This window comes from Harpia harpyja, chromosome 14, assembly GCF_026419915.1.
Source record: "Harpia harpyja isolate bHarHar1 chromosome 14, bHarHar1 primary haplotype, whole genome shotgun sequence".
Taxonomy (NCBI): Eukaryota; Metazoa; Chordata; class Aves; order Accipitriformes; family Accipitridae; genus Harpia; species Harpia harpyja.
Window position 1 is genome coordinate 38,109,298 of NC_068953.1, and position 18,073 is coordinate 38,127,370.

The window sequence follows — 18,073 nt, forward strand, 5'->3', positions numbered from 1 at the left end:
TGTACATCATGGCTGCTTATGTGTATCTTAATCCAGTCTCACGGGATGTGTACTACCAGCATTTGAAATACTGTCAAGAGCATCATAATTTTTCACTTAACTGAAAATGCATTACTCTGCTTGATTCTCCTTTTTCTTATGCAAGTGCATCTCTCTTGACTTTCATGGAGTCCAGATCTGGAGACTGTAACCAAGATTAAGCTATGTCCCACAGAGATTTCAGCCTGTTTCTGGAAGGATGTAAACAGTACAACAGCTCTGTATAGGAAATGTATATTTATCTTTGGATAGAGGTAGACAAACATCCCAAGTGCCTTCATTACAGTAGGTTATGGGTGTGTGCCCATGTCGGTAGGCATACTGTGAAAGTGTGTAAGTGTGTTTGAATTAACTGAGATGCGAAAATGGAAATCAGCATTTCTCTGAAGCTCTGAAGAGTGATGTGTGTGGACCAAAAGAAGAGAGAAGATGCAGGATCCATTTTATGTTCAGAAGTAGGGCAAGGAAATAGTCGAGCCTTTTCAGCCACTGATTTATTACTGCCAGAGAGAGGAGGATTCATGACAGAGATTGAGGGCATGGAAGGAGTTAAAAATATTTAGTTCCCTTTGGACTGTGAGTGATCTGAGCTTTGGTAGAAGGGGAGGGGAGTTGTGAGACAGCTAGGGAAAGTGGCCAGTTATAGAAGGAAAAATACTCAGCTAAATGGTTTCCTTTTGATATATTAATACCTCCTTCAAGGGCTTATTTGAGGAAAAACAGACTTTAAAAAAATGAGTTAGGATTTAAATGGACTCGATTGTCTTCAGAGAGATTTAAATAATTCCTAAATGAGTCTTTTTAGCTGAACTCAGAGAGGCCACTAATCTCTGTGCGTTCCTCTGAGCACAGGTCAGACTGGGGACATGGAGATGAGTAGGAAGACTGAACAGACAAGTACAAGGGAGAAAGGAGGCAAAAGGGGGCTGTTGGGTTAGGCTTGGCCACATCTGAAAGGCACTCAAAGGGGTGCCAACTCAAGGGGGCATGAAGTGGCTTTAGAGAGTGCCAGATCTGCACGCTATCAGGGCCTCAGTTAAAAAAGGAAGACCTGTCAATTCAGGATTATCAGGCAACGACTTTAATCCCCATGCACTCTGCTGTTGATGTTCACCACACGATTACCCTTACCGCTTTGCTTTGTCCCATCACTGAGAGTTGCTGGTGACCTCAGGCGTGATCTTGTTTAGAGCGTAGAGCTGAGAAGAGGTGTACCTCCCACTACACTTTGAAAGGCCCTCCCTCATGCAGTTTTTTAGTGGCCTTTCGGTTAGTCGCTGTTGATGCTTGATGCTGCAAGAGTGGTGGCCTTCAGCCTGGTTGAGCAGCTCCAAGGAAAGGGGGAAAACCCCACACGAATCTTCAATTTACCGAATGTAGAGAGAAGGGGCTGATGCTTTCATTTCTGAGCACCTCTGCAGACTCCATCTCTGTGCAAGGGAGAGTTAAGAGCCCACAAAACTCACCAGCTGGCGTGGGTGAGAGGAGGTGGCACTAGCAAAGACAGGAGGGCCAAGATGTGTGCTTCTTAACTATGACAGAGAATTATGGTTTCTTATTTTACAATTTTCTTTTATAACCATGTTTTTAATCGGAAGCAGAACCTTTTCTTCTGGTGAAGTAAATTTGTCCTGTTTTTACTCTGAGCCTTATGTAGGGACAGTGATTGTAGGAGAATCTGACAAGCCCTAGGGACTTTGCAGAGCAGTAATTTATTGCTCTTTGTTACAAAGCAATAAATCCATGTAGAGCAGTGAATAAGCAAAGAGTCTGAGCCACCCCATCCAACCGGTGCTTGTGAATCTGAGAAGCTGGGGGTATTTTTCCCGAGAAGCAAAGGTCAGTTGAAGATTGATAGCAAGTGCTTATGGTGGAGAGAAGAGGGGTAGCTGGCAGGTGGCTGGCAGCAGGTGATGAGAGGCATCTTGTGACACTGGTCAATAGTCCAATTCAAGACATTGGGCTAAAACTGAGAGTATAAGTGATATTTTTGGCAAATAATTTATTCAACAAAAAGGCAGGATTAAAAAAAGGAGAACTGTTTCTGGATTTAGGATAAATTTAATAAACCTGAGTCAACAAAAGCTAGTGCCTAATGATTTCCCTTTCCATAATGAGTGTCCTGCATGTCCTATGTCAGATTCGCCAGGTCCCATGGATGTCTCAAATGCTGCAGTCGCAGCAGACATCTATGTTTAGGCATCTGAGGCAAGCCCTTAAACTTTCTGCATTTAAGAGCATAACCTGCAAAGTTCTCAACGGGCTTAGACCAGTGAGTCGTCCACATGCGAGATGTTGGTTTCTGCTTCCTTTATCTCCCTCATTTACAAGCTGCAGACTCTGTGCAGCACCCAGCATAGCACCACCTGACACAGCGTCCTGCCAGTCTCTACAGAACTTCAGCAATCCAAATAATAAAGTGCAGCATTCATTGCCAATTCTCTGCTTGGCTCCCTGTGGGGAGGTGGTGACTTGCTTGACTTTGATCATGCTGTAGTGATCATGAATATTTACAGCCAGCTCCTCTGCTGCTAGCTACAGACAAAAAGCTCTGGAAATGCCAGGAAACCCCGAGTGTCCCCTCTGCCACCTTGGCTTCTTAGAGTAATTCCTTCTCCTCTCTGGTGCAGATCAAGTTGTTAGCATGCAAGGCAGTGCCAGCACAGACTGTACTGAGAGCAGAGTGACACTGGTGTGTGCAGGGGAGGTCTGTAATGAGCAGAAGTTCGGTAATTAGGCTCTTCAGCACAAGCTGCAGTAAAGGGACATTCAGGGACAGATTTACTGGGGAGACGAGGGGAAAGATGGAAGGCAAAGGGGGAGCGTGGTCCTTTTGGCAGCATTATTTAGTATGGTATACGGTCAGGATCATATTCTGTGCTGTGTACGAGTGGGAGGGAACATGACAATTGCAATGGACACACCTTGTCCCTGCAGCACCTTCAAGGCAAGTGGACCCATTTACAGTCTTGTGCCCTTAAGGAAGTGTCATTTATTCATAGAAAGCACCATTCATCCCCAAATACTGCTCTGCATCAGTCAGAGCGTGCCTTTATATTCCCCTCTAAGTGACATGGTGGAAATGCAAATCATTAGGTAAAAACATGGACAAGTTAGATAGCACAAGTGCATGGGGCAATAGAGACAAAGCAAAAGGTGAAGAAAATTGGGACCTGTGCAGCCCCAGGTGGGAAAGCAAAGGTGCCATCATAGCGGGGCAGACAAGAAGAACACAGAGGAGAGGAAAAGCAGGCCACGGGTACTGCAGCTTCAACCGAGTAACTCAGATTTCTGTCTGTGTGTGTCCTTCAGTTTGTGACTATGAACATCCAAGGCAGAACTGCGTTCTGCTGTTTTGTATGGCCCCTGGTACAGTGGGTTCCTGTGCTTGGCTGAGGCCTCAAGGTGCTGCACATCACTTACTGGTCTAGAGCCAAGCTGCCAGGTCATACACCCTGGCTGCCATTCTGCTATGTGCCGTGGAAAAACCTTCTCTTGAGGGCACTCTGTAATTTCCTTGCTCTCATTCTGTACAGGGTTTGGACAGTCTTCGCTCAGCAATATTTGCTGAGAGGAGATTCCCAGCTGAGCACTTCTTACTCATCTCTGCTCCCAGCTTTTGCTGTGTGTGTAGGGGAAAACAGGCACCTGGGCTGCTCAGCACCCAGGGAATGAGGAGTTGTCTCCACAGTATAACTGGCTGAGGATAAGTTTAAAGGTTAAAACATGGGGCAGCCATTTGGGGAATATACCAAAGATGTCTACAAACTCCCCATGTGTTCAGACAGTTGCTCTCCCCTGCACCAGATTTGTCTGCCTGGGCCTGGCTTGGCGTGAAGAAAGCAGGTATGGGTACGGTCTAGCATGTGCTTGTCCGTGAGCGGGCACCATTTGTCGCATGTCCTGGTGACTCCTTCTCTTCCTCTCTCCCCTGCGCAGTACAAACAAGTGGAACAGTATATGTCTTTCCACAAGCTCCCAGCAGACATGCGGCAGCGCATCCATGATTACTATGAGCACCGCTACCAGGGAAAGATGTTCGATGAGGAGAGCATCCTGGGAGAGCTGAGTGAGCCCCTCCGAGAGGTAAGGAGGGGGCAGTGAATGGGCAATGAATGTTCCTGTCACCTTCGGCAGCTGTGGAGTTCCTGGTGTGCAGTGTCCTGTCCTACTGCTTTGCAGAGGACACCATCAGGTGATGGGAGTGGTGGGAGTCCGGCTTTCCCATTAGCACTGGCTGTGTGCGTGCTCTAGTGTCACGCCCAGCAGAGACAGCACATCCATGTGTCTGAGCAGCCATAAAGGCCCCATTTTGCTTGGGGCTGTACCTGTTCCTGTGCTGTGCCTAACTTTCTAGGAGAGCAAGGCCAAGAAGAATGTGGTCCACAGCTTGGCTATGTCTTTGTCGGAGACAGTTTCATTCAGAGGGAGTGACTGTCCTAGCCATTGGTGTACATCTGGTATTCCCTTGCCTTGGTCACGGCAGAAGTCACTGCTGTGGAGAGAGAAACCCAGGCCTTTGGCATTTGCAGGACTCCTGCCTGAGTCTGTTAATTGCTGTGGCACAAGAGATGTCTGACATAAAGGCAGTGGGGGCTGCAATATGCAGGCCCTGCCACCCACTCAGTATGTGAATAGGTACATCTTGGCACCTTTTGAGGTCATGACAACTTCTGGTAATGTCATCCCCTTTCCCAAAGACCCCCTGCAGGAGAGCACTCTGGAAAGTGCCTTGCTATTACCTCACACTTCTGCAAGACCCCTTCCCTCCCCATGCAAACGTGTACCGCTGCCTGGTACAGCATCTCAGTAAGCTCCCACCTCATGCTCCCTAATATTAAGCTGTATCTCATATGTTTATGTAAACCTTTGCATGGTGTGCTGGCCTCTTCTGCGCCCCCTCCATCAGCTGTAACAGCATGTAGAGTCAAAGGAAGGAGGAGCCTTCTAGCAGGGCCCACCCTTCAAAGGAGTCTTTACAGAAAACCCCCTTCCCTAGCTGAATCCTAGCAGTGCAGGTTCTCCCTAGTATATGCCTCCAGTGTTATCCACGAGCACTAGAAGCGGTCTTCCTTCTGTCTTCCTCCCCCCAGTAATGTACCTCCATAGGAGAGAGAAGAACTGAGGATCTACCAGTCATATTTTAAAACTAGTTCTGCTGAAGTCTCAAAGGGCAACCCTGAGAATCCCGGTGAGGAGGAGACAGATGCTTCCCCAGCTCTCTTTCTTCTTGCTCCAGTCATCCAGATGCTCCCTCCCTGCTTGGCTGTGGAGCGTTTTGCTGAGGTGATTTACTCAGTATTGCTTTCTGCCGCTTTCTGAGTCTGAGCTGACACGGCACAGAGCAGCTCCTGTACAGTGGAAAGTGTTGTCGTACCCTCCAGGTGACCCCAAGCCACAGGAGGAGGCACAGTCCCTGTCTGCTGTATGACAGCTGAACAGCTGAATTGGGTTTTCTTCATCTGAGGTTGATGATCCAGCCCATGGCCCAGTGACTGGTGGGCACCTCTCCCTCCCCTCTCTTGACCCTGTCCCCATCTGCCCAGGATAATTCTTTCTCTAAGCACCTTGGCACATTTGTGCTGTTTAATATCTCATTGACAAGCAAGGGCAACAGAGAACGTAGGGCTGCCAAGGTGAGTTATAATATTTTCCCAGAGAGGAGCCCTGGGCTTTTTCATATAGCATTTCACCAGTGCTATGCACTTCTCTCACAGTCCAAGGTTTCCTGCAGAAAGAGGTATATTGTGTGTATTTGGGACGTTGGGGGGTATTGTCCCTGCTCAGAGAGAAAGCATATGAAGGAAAGCAGTGAGGCATGGTGCCAAGCTGTCAGCTTCAGCTTGCACTGCTACATGCTCTGAGCATCTAGAAGCCCATTCCAGCCTTCACTGGGGGAGCCAGACTAAGGGAACAGCAATTTTTTTTTTCCCCACTTTGTAATGTAGAGGTTAAGTGGGGGATCTTCAAAGGCTATTAGATGTTGACTAAACATATGTGTGTGTCTTTTCTGCTCCCTGTCCCATCTTTTCTCCCCCTTCCCACTCTCTCTTTCTCTCTCTCTCTTTTGCATCACATCATGGTCAGGAAATCATAAACTTCAACTGCCGGAAGCTGGTTGCCTCCATGCCCCTCTTTGCCAATGCAGATCCCAACTTTGTGACATCCATGTTGACCAAGTTGCGGTTCGAGGTGTTTCAGCCAGGGGATTACATCATCCGGGAGGGCACCATTGGCAAGAAGATGTACTTCATCCAGCACGGGGTGGTGAGCGTCCTCACCAAAGGCAACAAGGAGACCAAGCTGGCAGATGGCTCCTACTTTGGAGGTGCGTGTTAGTCAATCAACCTTACACAGCGATACCCACTGCTATTGCTCATACGTTTCTTAATTTGTCCTGGACGCACAGGGATGGCAGCATGTGGAACTGATACCCCAGGCACCTCCTCCTCCACCCTCCATCTCTTTTCATCTCACCTGTCTTGCAGCTTCCCATATAATAAATTGCACAATGGGAGGTGACTGGGACTCATGAGCAGTGCAGGAGTCTAGATAATAAATAATAACAAAATGGAGAAGGGAAACTTATTTCTTGTAGGTTCATTTCTTTTTGCCTCAAGCAAACTGACAGATCTGTGAAGTTGAGAACCTAAATAAAAAAAATGGAGCGTTCTCAATTCTCCAAGCACATTTATAGTGTTGCCTAGTCCTACTGTCTGGCATCTATCATACGAGGTACTGTATAAACATGGAGGAAAAAACATAGTCCATCATCTCCCCAGCCTGTGGCTCAGCAAAACGTCGTGAAGGTCAGCAGGCAGGCATAATGTATCAGCAGCAGAACTCTGGAACAGTGAAACTAGCATGAGGTCAGAAAAGACTGTAAGAGAAGATTTAGGATATTGCTCTTACGAGTAACACAGAGACACCCCTCTTATCAGAGCCCCGTAGAGACCTCACTGACAGCCCAAGACAGGCAGTTCTCTGGTAGATGCATGTTTCAGTACAAGCACTGAATGTACCACAATTAATGACCTACTGAGAGGTGGCAGAATGAAACCTGCCTTTCCTTCCCTTCTGTAAGGCCTTTTCTCTATTAGAAAATCCCTATCATGCTTTTCATACACTCTTCTTAGACTCTTAGTTCCTGTGAAACAACTTGTCTGCACCTACCTGGAGTACAAGGATTTTGCATGTCCCTAACAAGTTGGGTCAGTTTGCTGGGATTTGAAGTTACAGGGTTGGAGTCACGATACCCTGACTCTGACAGATTTGATTAAAATTGCCCATGACATTCAATGTGGTTTAGATACCAATACACACAACTCCTCTCCTCACACACATGGCATGGTCTCATAAGCATCATTTCCTTAGGAAAGCAGCCTAATAACGCACTTATAACCTTGTAGTGCTGCTATACCGGTGCTTTGGGGTAGACCCAGAATGAATCCTGAGAATGGTGCTGGTGGATTGACACCCAACATACAGCACAGAGAAGAGTGCTGTCAGTCTTTAGGTCACACCATCTGTCTTTAAGTGCCTGTCTTAGCTGCCTGTACTCTGTGTGTAATCAGTGGAAAATCAGGACTTGGGAGCTCTCCGCTGAGTGTTCAAGGAGCATCTGTGCCCAAGTCAGGCATTTATGGTAGGATCAAGGGCTTTCTGTTCTGTAACCTGCTGAGCATCCTCCTAGGAGTAGAGGACTGCAGTGTAAATACACCAAGAGTTAGCAGGTGTCACTAACTTGGCTTTCCCTGGCAATCTGTACGCTTGTGGCATAACTACAAAAAACTTTGAAAACTTTGAAAAGACAAATGTTCTGACCGTGGGGATCAAAATTACTACCAGGCATCAAAGCCACAGGTCAGCCCAGAGCCTTTCCTGCAAATCTAGGGAGAGAGCTTCAATGAGAGCACGGCTTCACCTTCTGCTCCCAGTGCCCATGAGGAGCTGGAGAAAGCCAGCTTCTCCAGTTTGAATGCACAAATGATATCTTTGGTAATCCACCATAACAAAACTTGTCTGGCTAATTAGATGTGCAGAATCCCTGAGGTGCAATTGTGTGTAGCAGCTGCCACAACTGAGCCCCCTGGTATTTTTAAATGTTACTGCATATGCAGAATATTACCACTGTTTGTGTTTTCAGTGGGAGAGCAGGTAGAGTCCAGCTAGAGAGGAGACTGGGTGGCAGGCAGGACTGCCTGTGAGTGACAGTGCCAGGTCTTGTATCGCAGGGGTGATGGTGTCTATCCCCGTGTTCTCAGGCTGGGTCTTTCTTTCCAGAAATTTGCCTGCTGACCCGTGGGCGGCGCACAGCCAGCGTGCGAGCTGATACCTACTGCCGGCTCTACTCCCTCTCAGTGGACAACTTCAACGAGGTGCTGGAAGAGTATCCCATGATGCGGCGAGCTTTTGAAACCGTGGCTCTTGACAGGCTGGACAGAATTGGTAAGTAGAAGGTGCGAGGGTCTCACTCCCACTACCTGCTGCCTTGGTACCCCATCTCCAGGCTTGGTCCTTAGTTCCTTTGCCCGAGTTGTGAACTGAAGGAGATCCCAGCCTGTCTCTCCTTGCCTGACTTCAGCTCCTACAAGGAGCCCCATTCACAACCAGTTAAATCCACATCCTTCTCTCACTTTCTTTCTCACACATACACGTTTCTGCCAGCTCCTGCTTCCATTTGTTTTCAAGAGGTCTTTTTGAAGAACCAAGATCTGCAATCTGAGGCCATCAGGGCCATGGTGGTGAATTCACTAGACTTTGAATTTCAGCTCAGAATGTATAAATACACAATTGATAAAAACCTAACCTCCAGCAGCCCAAAGTAAACACAATTAACCAAAGGGTATAACTGGATTGTTATAGCTCACAGTGATCCATCCCAGGATGCTCTCCCATCCTGTGGGAGACATAACGTGTGCTGCAAACATCCTTGTCTAACTAAAGAAGACCAGGATAACATTCCTTGGTCACAACCAGAGACGTTTAACACAGAGAGATTAAGTAACTTATGCAAGGTCATGCAAGAAGTCTTTGCAGAGCTGAGGACTGAGCATTCAGAGTCCCAGCCTAACTTCTTTAGCTTCTTATTATACATCTCTTAAAACTGCATGCATTTTCATTGCTTTTCAAAATCAAAAAGGTCAGTGCAGGTCTGAGTACAATGCAGAAGGTGAGGAGGATAATGGGGTGAGGGGGGTAGGGAATAAGCTGGCATCCCAGCAAGGGGTGCAGTGCCTCTGGGGCTTTTCATGCCAGGAACATTGTATTCTGTGCATCTCATTACCTGCTGCAAATCAGAAAGTGTGACCCCTGAGGAAAAGGTTATGAGCTAAATATGTAGAGTTTAGCAAAGCCCATGCTAATGAGGCCCTAGTGTAAGTGGCAATAGTCCTATCACTTGAGTTATTTAAATTAGACTGTACAAACCGCTAAGAAAATGTAACGTGAGGTGCAAGCAGGGATGGGCCAGCTTGACTTTATCTCAGATTCTTCAGCTTTAGGTGGTCAGTGCTGCTCAGCTTCCTAGCCTGATGCTCTCTGTGACTGTGTATATAGGTGGGCAGGGCATCCTGTGCTTGTCTTTTGCTCTGTGTGCCACTGCACATGTAACTAAAATTCATGGAAAATTCTGAACCAGCATGAAGAACCTCACACACTTCTTCCCTTAGGAGGAATTCCCTTCCACAGACAGCTGCAAAATGTCAACATAAGGTCAGAAGGTGACGCAGAGCAACTGGAAAAACAGGCCCTTTGGTGCAGAGCTCGGGCATTGTCCTCCCCTCCTTTTCCCATTCTGCTGACCTAAGACAACATTAGTCCCTACGCCATATAAAAGGCAGAGACCTTCAGAGTCGTACTTTGAAAATGCTACTGCTACCCTTGTTTCCCTGGCAATCAGACTTGAGAGCTGCCTGTTCTCTCAACTTTAGGCCCTCTACTATTGCAAAATAGCATCTTTGTAGCACTTTCCAATGCTGTTGTGCCCAACACTCTTTGCCTGGAATTTCCCCAAAGAGCCTAAGGGAGTTATGCGCACCCTACTGAAATTGGCAGGTCCCATGGAAATCCCTGTCTTTATAAATAAGGCATTTCTTCACCTTCCCCTGAAACATGCACCATCCAGAAAGAGCAGTGCAGTAGCTGTGTAACAGCATGTGGCTTTTTAGGGAAGTCAAGATTACTGCATTCTGCTGAGACTCTCTCTGAAAGTAGAGGGATTATTCTAGAGGACTGAAGTTAAGGAACACCAGTTCATAAAAGGCAGTTATGAGCAGAAGCAGGACCATATTTTTGGTTCCTGTTACATTCAGCTCAGGATCTATACACAAGATGAAAGCAAATGGGAGTGTCTTTCCAAGTCAGTGATGCATTCACTAACTACCTTCTACCCAGATGAAACATGTCCTTGAGAAGCCCATGCCTCACTGAGTACATGAAATGATTCAGAGGGCTCTGTCACTATTCTGGTACTAGGGTAAGATCCATCCTGTATTCCCCCTGTGCAATGAGGAATCAAGAGAGCAGGGAGAAAAATATCAGTCCATCCAGTCACAGTGACTGGAGAGATGGTTACAGGATTACCTGCTATATGGAGGATTTGGAAAGCATGGTCTAAGGTTGTCTAGGCAGCAGGGAGACAGGATGAGAACATAAGACCTCATCTCATCCCTTGAAGCAACAGGAGCAGTACTGGTTGACTGGAGGTGTGATGAGGCATTCACTTTGAGGAGCAAATGCAGTTTGAAAGCCTGTGGCTAGGCAGAGGGGAAGGAGAGGGGCAGATGCACCGTGATCTGTGTGCCCCCATTGCTTCCTGCTGGTAGATGGCAGTGCAGCAGCATGGAGGGCACAGCCCCCCAGGGAGCTGTCAGCTACACTTATCGCTGGGCAAAGAGCATGCTGATGTATCCTTGTAACCTCTGTTGTTAATGGCAATTGATATTGGCATCCTGCCTGTGCCATGCATGGCTGGGAAAGAAGTTTCCCAGGTGTTTTGCACTTGCAAGAGCTCATTAAAGACTGGAAGGGATTAGTCTCCATGAATTGACTAAGGCTGGGATTCTACAAAGATTTGTGTCCCTGCTTAACTCTGCTCTCTGAGAAACTTCAGACTAAAGAACTCCTCAACCTGCAGAATATCACATGCCTAACGGCCTTGAAGATTGAGGCTCAAGGAAATTAGGCTGATCACTGATTAATGATAATTTTATCACTGATTAAATCTCCCTCTTTTTTCTTGTTCTTGACCAAGCTGTAAAATTTTTTGTAGTATTTGTGTGTTGAAATGGTTTGTTCATTTCTCCAGTGAGTAATTCTTTGTCTGACAAGCGTTTGTGAATCGTCCCAGTTTGTGATGCGTCAGTTACGTAAGTTGCATCATTCTGTCCTGACTGGCTTTGAAACTAGGTTTCAGTGACCACTGAAGCTTAAAATGATATTTTCACAAGTATGTGCACTTGTAAAACCCAACTGCTCAAATGGTCATTGAAAGTAAATACAATATGGGTCGTGAATATTGTCGAATCAAAATTCACTGCTGCATTCAAAAAATATTGGGGGACAGTTATTTTTGATTGTTCGTTGTCGTGTAACAAATACCATAGACGTCTGTCATAAGGTTGCTTACCATCCGTATCGAGGTCACTGGTGAGAGCTAAAAGCATACTTAAAGCCAGAGGAAGTTATTTTTTCATTTTCATCAGGAATTTTTCACCACGTAGTTTGAAATGCATACATTTTGAATGCCGGTTGCATATGTTTTGATACAAGGATCCCAGTTAACCCAGAATTAAAAGTGCCTTGCATTTCCTCCAGGCATTGCAGATGTTGAAAAAACAATGAAAAGCTAAGACAACACAATACCAGTCTCTAAATATCATTATATAGTATTACTGGGGTACAGGAGTGTCTGATCAAAGATATTATAGTGGTAGAAGTTTTAAAAGCTTTGTCATATAAACAAGCCACAAAAATAGCTGTTCCCAAACTTTTTGATGGGGCACCCTATTTGTCAGCTCGTGATCACACTTCTGCAATTGAAATCCTGTTGGGTTTGCAACCCTACTTGTCTAGGTCATGACTAATACTCTGGGATCTGCTGCCTCAGAGGAAGGGCTGGCCTGTGTTAGGCTAGGTGAACTGTGAATGAGAAGATCTGGGATCTGTGCCAAGCTTTGTCACAGATTCACTGTTTGTCCTTGTCATGCCTTTGCTCTGTGCCTCAGTTCCTCATCTCTTCTACAGGGAAAATAATGCTAACAAAGGTGGAGCTTGGTCTTTGAATGCTTCTTAGCTGCCTAGTCCCTTGTGGCAGGTGCTGTGCAAGATCATATGAGTAAATGAAATGGACTGAAATGTGTATAAATAAAACCATATGTACTCAGCATAAATTTTACACTGTACCCACACTGTAGTCCCAAATTTGTTTACTATACACAGGTGAGTAACCCCCAAAGAGCTGCACATGTGAGATGAGCAAGCAGATTTGGTCATAAGACTATATATATATATATGTGTGTGTATATATATATGCTTCTTATTTGAGGCTGCTGATACAGGCACAGGTGATAAAAGTTCCTGTGGCCCAGGTGTACAGTGCTGGAGTGTGTGTGCTTTGGGAGAAAGCTTTATTTCAAAATCACATTAAACTCTGTCCAGCCCTTTAAGGAGGTGGACTCTTACCCAAGTACTGAGCAGGTGAGGGTATCAGTGGCTGACAAGAGATAACACAGGTCGTCCTGTGTTGTGTCCTCTCTCATCACCTGAATAACCCACGAACATAACTGTCTATGAGGAATCAAAGTTCAAATACCACTATGTGTATTCCTCTGACTTTAAATCCTCTCCCATCATTTCCAACACTACAATGTGGAGATCTGAATCTGACTTTTATAGTCAGCAGAGAGAAAAAGGCATTTAGAGTGTGATTTGTTTTCTCCTAAGGTGGCTATCTAAAATGGCTTTGGTGAATCACACTCTGGAAACGCTATCTAGCACAGATATGCAGGGTAGAAGCTTGGACTTAAGCAGGAATTGAATATTTGAATTTCTTTTTATTTGGAAGTAAAGGCCCAGACTCAGGGTATTTTCTGTTTAGCCTAGGGAAAGATATCAGCAATTCACCAGCCATGAGTGAATGCAAATTACTTCAGCTTAATTAAGGCGAACTGGCAACCTTGTTCACCTGAATATGAAGTGCCATTTCTCATGCAACTCTAGAAGGAAAATAAAGCCTAAGACACCCCAATAGAAGGGACAATGGGGGTGGTGATGAGATCTCAAGAGACCTGTCTTTGACTTTGTAAATGACCTTGGTCACATCAGTTTATTCCAAGCCATGTCTACCTTGCAGGGTACAAGTTCTCTGGGAATTTTGGTCTTCTAGGCAGGAGTCACTAGTACTACAAACGGGTAGTTGGCTAGCTGGGAGACATTAAGCTGAAGTGAGAGAGTTGGAGTTGTAGGAGATAACAATATATTTGTGCCCCATCTCTATGGGTCCCCCAAGTTACCCAATTCCTTTTATATTTAGAGAGCCATGGCCACAGCTCTTTGCTGTCTGCATCAAAATAAAACACCTGTTCAGATAACATTTTATCATTCCAACACCTTTAAAAATTTCAACCCCTTCTTTGATTACATGAAGTAGGACCTGCTTACCAACCACACCTCTAGACTCAGGGGACTTTTGCTGCCTTGAAGGTAGTCCAGTAGCTATCTGCAACCAGACCACACTGCAAAGCACACAACTGATAGAAAAACAGTGCCAGAATGATCAGAGTCTTCCAGGATCTGTCCCTGTCACAGCTGTCAGCCTCAGTAGGGCACTGAGAATTGAGTGCAGGAGCTTTGGCTCCAGACAGAAGCCACTTGAGAAAGCAGCTCTTTGGCTTCAGTCTCCAGCGATAAGTAACAGCCAGGACACCGTGTTTCAGGCAGCACAGGGCATCACAGGCACTCCAGAAGTACACAATTCTTACACCCGTTCATGGATATTCACAAACAGTTTGCTCTAGATAGCTCTATATATTCAATTTTTTTTTTTCTGTAAAGCTCTGTATGATGGGCATAAATGTGAAGAGTGTGAGGGAAGAGCTTAATTTATTTTAAGTTTTGTTTAACTGTCACAAGATTCATCAGATAACGTTATTCACTTTGTATCATTTGACATACAGCAGTTTGGCCCAGTTAAAGTTATGTGTTTTTCATATTTTGGAAGATCTGTATTTGGTTTGTGGGAGAGGAGAAGCAATCACTGGCAGGCCTGAGCTGTACAGGGAGGGAAGACCTCCACTTGGAAAGATAGGGAATTGTCCATTTTAAATTTTTGAACTCATTATTGTTTGTTAAGGTGGTAGTAAGAAGACAGATTCAGCTAACCTCCCCAGTACAATGGGCTCTACCCTGATAAAATTTATTTCCCTTTCACTTTGGTATTTAGCTTTCCTGCAATAAACCCCCTGTGTACAGGTGTAACTCCACATAGGCTTGCAGAGGACAGAGCAGGGGAGAAGGAGATACTGTTAGTACTTTATATGTACCTCCAGAGTTCAAAGGATACAGCTTTAGCAAGAGAGAAATGAAACTGCAGTACGCAGGTGGGTGCTGCCTTGTACATACGGTGTAAGAGCACACAAATAGCAACTACTGCAGAGCAGTTAGTTCATCGAGAACTGCACATCCAGTTTGTAATGTATTTACACAGCCAGGATCTCAGCAAAGTTAATCTGAATTAGTTTCTAGAGCAGATTTGTTAAGTGCGCTGAACTCCTCTGTGGATGCTCTTAGAGTTGATCCAGCTGGCTTTGCTTTGCTTCCAAGAGCTACTTCAAGTCTGAGCAGAAACCTTTACATGACAGTTAACAGTTCAGTGTGGGTTAACTTACATTTGAGAGAAAATCAGGCTTGAACAGGAAAAGAGCACGTATACTGGGAGTTAAGAATTATTTTGAAATCTCTGTTCCAGCTAATTTATCTATATACACGGATTCTTAGGACAGTGGCAAGAGCTGGTGCAGCGAGACCTTCCAACCAATACAGTGCCAGTGCAGAAGAGTTCCCCTGGGGCACAGAAGCAGCTGTGGCAAACTGCCAGTTATTGAGTATGTATGTCCAGGGTTTCTTTGCCTGCATTGCCCCTCTGGGGACAATGGCAGCAAGCTGAATTACCACAGGAGACCAGCTCAGGACACAAGTAACCCATAGACAAGGGAGGGCAAAGACCACCTTCAAAGCTGCAATGTGCTGTGAGCCCTTTGCTGCAACCGGTGATCCAGGCAGGGTGTTTAGTACCCAGTCGTATGAATAATAAGAAGCGAAGACTGGAAAGAAGTAACCATGTGGCAGGGGGGCAGCCACTTTTGACAGCAGGCCAGGGCATAAACCAGCCTAATAAAGTGAGATTATTTCAAATACATGTAAATTCAGAAAGCAATTTAGTGACCTGAATTCTTAAACTGCAGCCAGTGGGCTTAGACAGAACTGAAAAGAGAAATGAACAGAAAGTCACAGCTAATTTCCCCTGTGTCTGTGCAGAATTTTAACAACAGAAGGCTAATTTTGATTATTTGATAGAAGAATTATTGTTGAGTGCTGGCTCCTTTTATGAAATCACATGAGCCTTTCTCCCTCTTCTTTTGTGTGCTATCTACAGTTGAGGAAAATCTGACTTTGCAATTCTTTATTAAGGGACCAACATCTATTTGCTTAGTTTCCATAATTTTACATACCCCGCTCCACTTCAAAGCACCAGTAGCTTTGCTATGAACATCTTCTAGGCTCTAAATATCTTCCTTTTCCCCCTGTATTTAGCCTATTGTTGCCATGAGGAAAATAGGGAGGTTTTTGAACCCAGAGCATGCCATTGATGATATTTATTTTTGCCCTACTATGGGGAAAGATCTTATTGTGTTACGAGCTGTACAAAGAGAACAAAAAAGTCAGTTGTGCCATGGAGACCTTATAGTCTTAAGTCCTTTAACTGTCTGTGCTTCTATTAGTTTAACTGTCCCTCAGTCCTTTTAAGGGGCACATCCAGTCCAAGTGGCTGCTTGGGAGCCACCCAGTCCTCCCTTCATCAGGTTGTCGCACACCACTTGCCCTGCAGAAACCCAAGGCAGCTTCTTTCTCCTCTGTAGAAAAGGTAAGGGGCCTTGAGCTACCTCAGAGGAAGCAAGGGTGGGGAGTTGGTGCATGAGGTGGTTGCAGATGGCTCCTATGCCAGTTCCATGGCACCTCAGTAAATTTGTATAGTGCTTTTGGGTTTAGGAGAAATGCTGGTGTGGATTGTTTATCTCAGTACCTTAGACTCAGCTCAGCACTGTAATTTATGTGGGATAAACAACGTAGAAGGAGAAACTCTGTACATACAGCCTCCATGCCACCATGATTAGATTGAAGGGGAAACAGGAGTCCCTTTTCCTTTCTCCTAATGAAGCTTCTCATTGGCTTAGCAAGAACACAGGACTCTCTTGTGGTTCACTGAGTGTAGCTGTGAGCTGCAGAACATCATTTCAATTAGGGTTACACAGAGCCAAACTAATCAGCCTTTTAGTCCTCTGATTGCTGTCTTTTCTGCTCTCCTTTTGAGGCAGGTGCTGTGACAGTAAATCCAGAGCAGGAAAAATGAATTTGAAACTGAAGCAATTTCATAAATAAGATGATGATGAGAAATAATCTCAGAACCACTGGCCCAAGCAAACTTGCTTCTACTGCCTCATTCCACTGCTGGCTTATGTTTCATGCAGGACCTTAGTCAGACCTGCCAGGAAAATGTCTTTGTCCCACCAGGACTCTGCTGTGTGCTTGTTCTCATCTGGTGCTGGTTGGAAGGAGGATTTTCTCCAGAAGCAGCTAATAAGACATGTTGGTGCGTGGAATCATCATGTAAATGATGCAATTAATTAGAATGGTGGAACCAATTAATTTTTCAGTTTGCTAACCAATTACAATTTTGAAAAATGATTTTGAAAAATTCCTCTCCCCTTCAATAACTGAAAGAATGTTTTCAGTAATTTTTTAAATGATCTGGAGCAGAAATTTTAGACTTTCTTGGCAAAAGAGAAAAGAAAAATTTGATCTAATGAAACAGTTGATACATTCAAGTTGGGCTCAGGAAAACAGTAAATTGTAATGTAATTTCAAAGGAAAACTGAAATGTTCTGTTTTAAAAAACTAAAAAAAAAAAAAAAAATTCCAAGGTTTTTGCTGGAACTATTTTATCAATTTGACACAAATTTAAGGAGCTTTGATCAAACCATTTTCCAGTAAATAGTCTGCATGTTTGGAAAATGTTAGCATATTCTCTATTTAGTGCTCTGCCAAGGAAACCGGAGTCTGCTGTTCAGCTCTTTCTGTGTTTTCAAGAGCTCCGGTTATGAAAACATCAGTCCCCTCAATTCATCCCTGCAGCTCTGATTAACATCGCTATGGGTTCTCATCTGAATTGAGGGCAGCATTGAAAATTGCAGGCTATTCAAGCACAGACAAGCAAATCAGAAGCCAAAGACAGGTCACATGGAATTAAAAGATTGAGATGAGGTGTAATGATGGAAACACAGAGCAGTTGCTGGTATTTAGCTTTTTGGAAAGCTGCACTAGCAACATCTGCTGTTTCTCCTTCTTCTACCCCTAGCCATTCCTCCTCAGACCGGTTTTGCTACAGTCTGTTATCAAGAAAGCAGATGTGGTAAGGTGGCTTTTTTTGCCTGTCTGCTTTGAACTCAGCATGCCATCTCCCATTCACATCCTGACCTTGCAGTCATGCAAGATAGCTACAGATTCCCCGTGCTGGGATTTGTACCTTCAGCTCCAGAAAGAGAATGATTACAAACCTGCAGTCCGAATCCCTCTTTAACTCAAGTGTGCTGGCCAGATTCTCTCTTATCTGTCAATTTTATTTAGATAGGTTGGTCCTTCTCTCCAGACTTGGAGCAGGTAATATTTCTGTTTCTGTTTAAGCAGCTCTTTGAGAGCTGCTTTGTTTGTGAGCGCGTATATGTTTCTGGTAGATACCAGGTGGAAGTTACTCTGT

General features: G+C 45.0%; 1 protein-coding gene across 1 annotated transcript in view; it reads left to right on the top strand.

Annotated features, from left to right (window-relative positions):
- HCN4 (hyperpolarization activated cyclic nucleotide gated potassium channel 4) overlaps positions 1–18,073 on the top strand; it is a 105,945-nt gene that overhangs the window by 82,861 nt on the left and 5,011 nt on the right. The window contains exons 5-7 of the mRNA XM_052808869.1: positions 3,979–4,125; positions 6,127–6,367; positions 8,323–8,487. Of these exons, the coding sequence (XP_052664829.1) occupies positions 3,979–4,125; positions 6,127–6,367; positions 8,323–8,487 (553 nt within the window). The remainder of the gene's footprint in view (positions 1–3,978; positions 4,126–6,126; positions 6,368–8,322; positions 8,488–18,073) is intronic.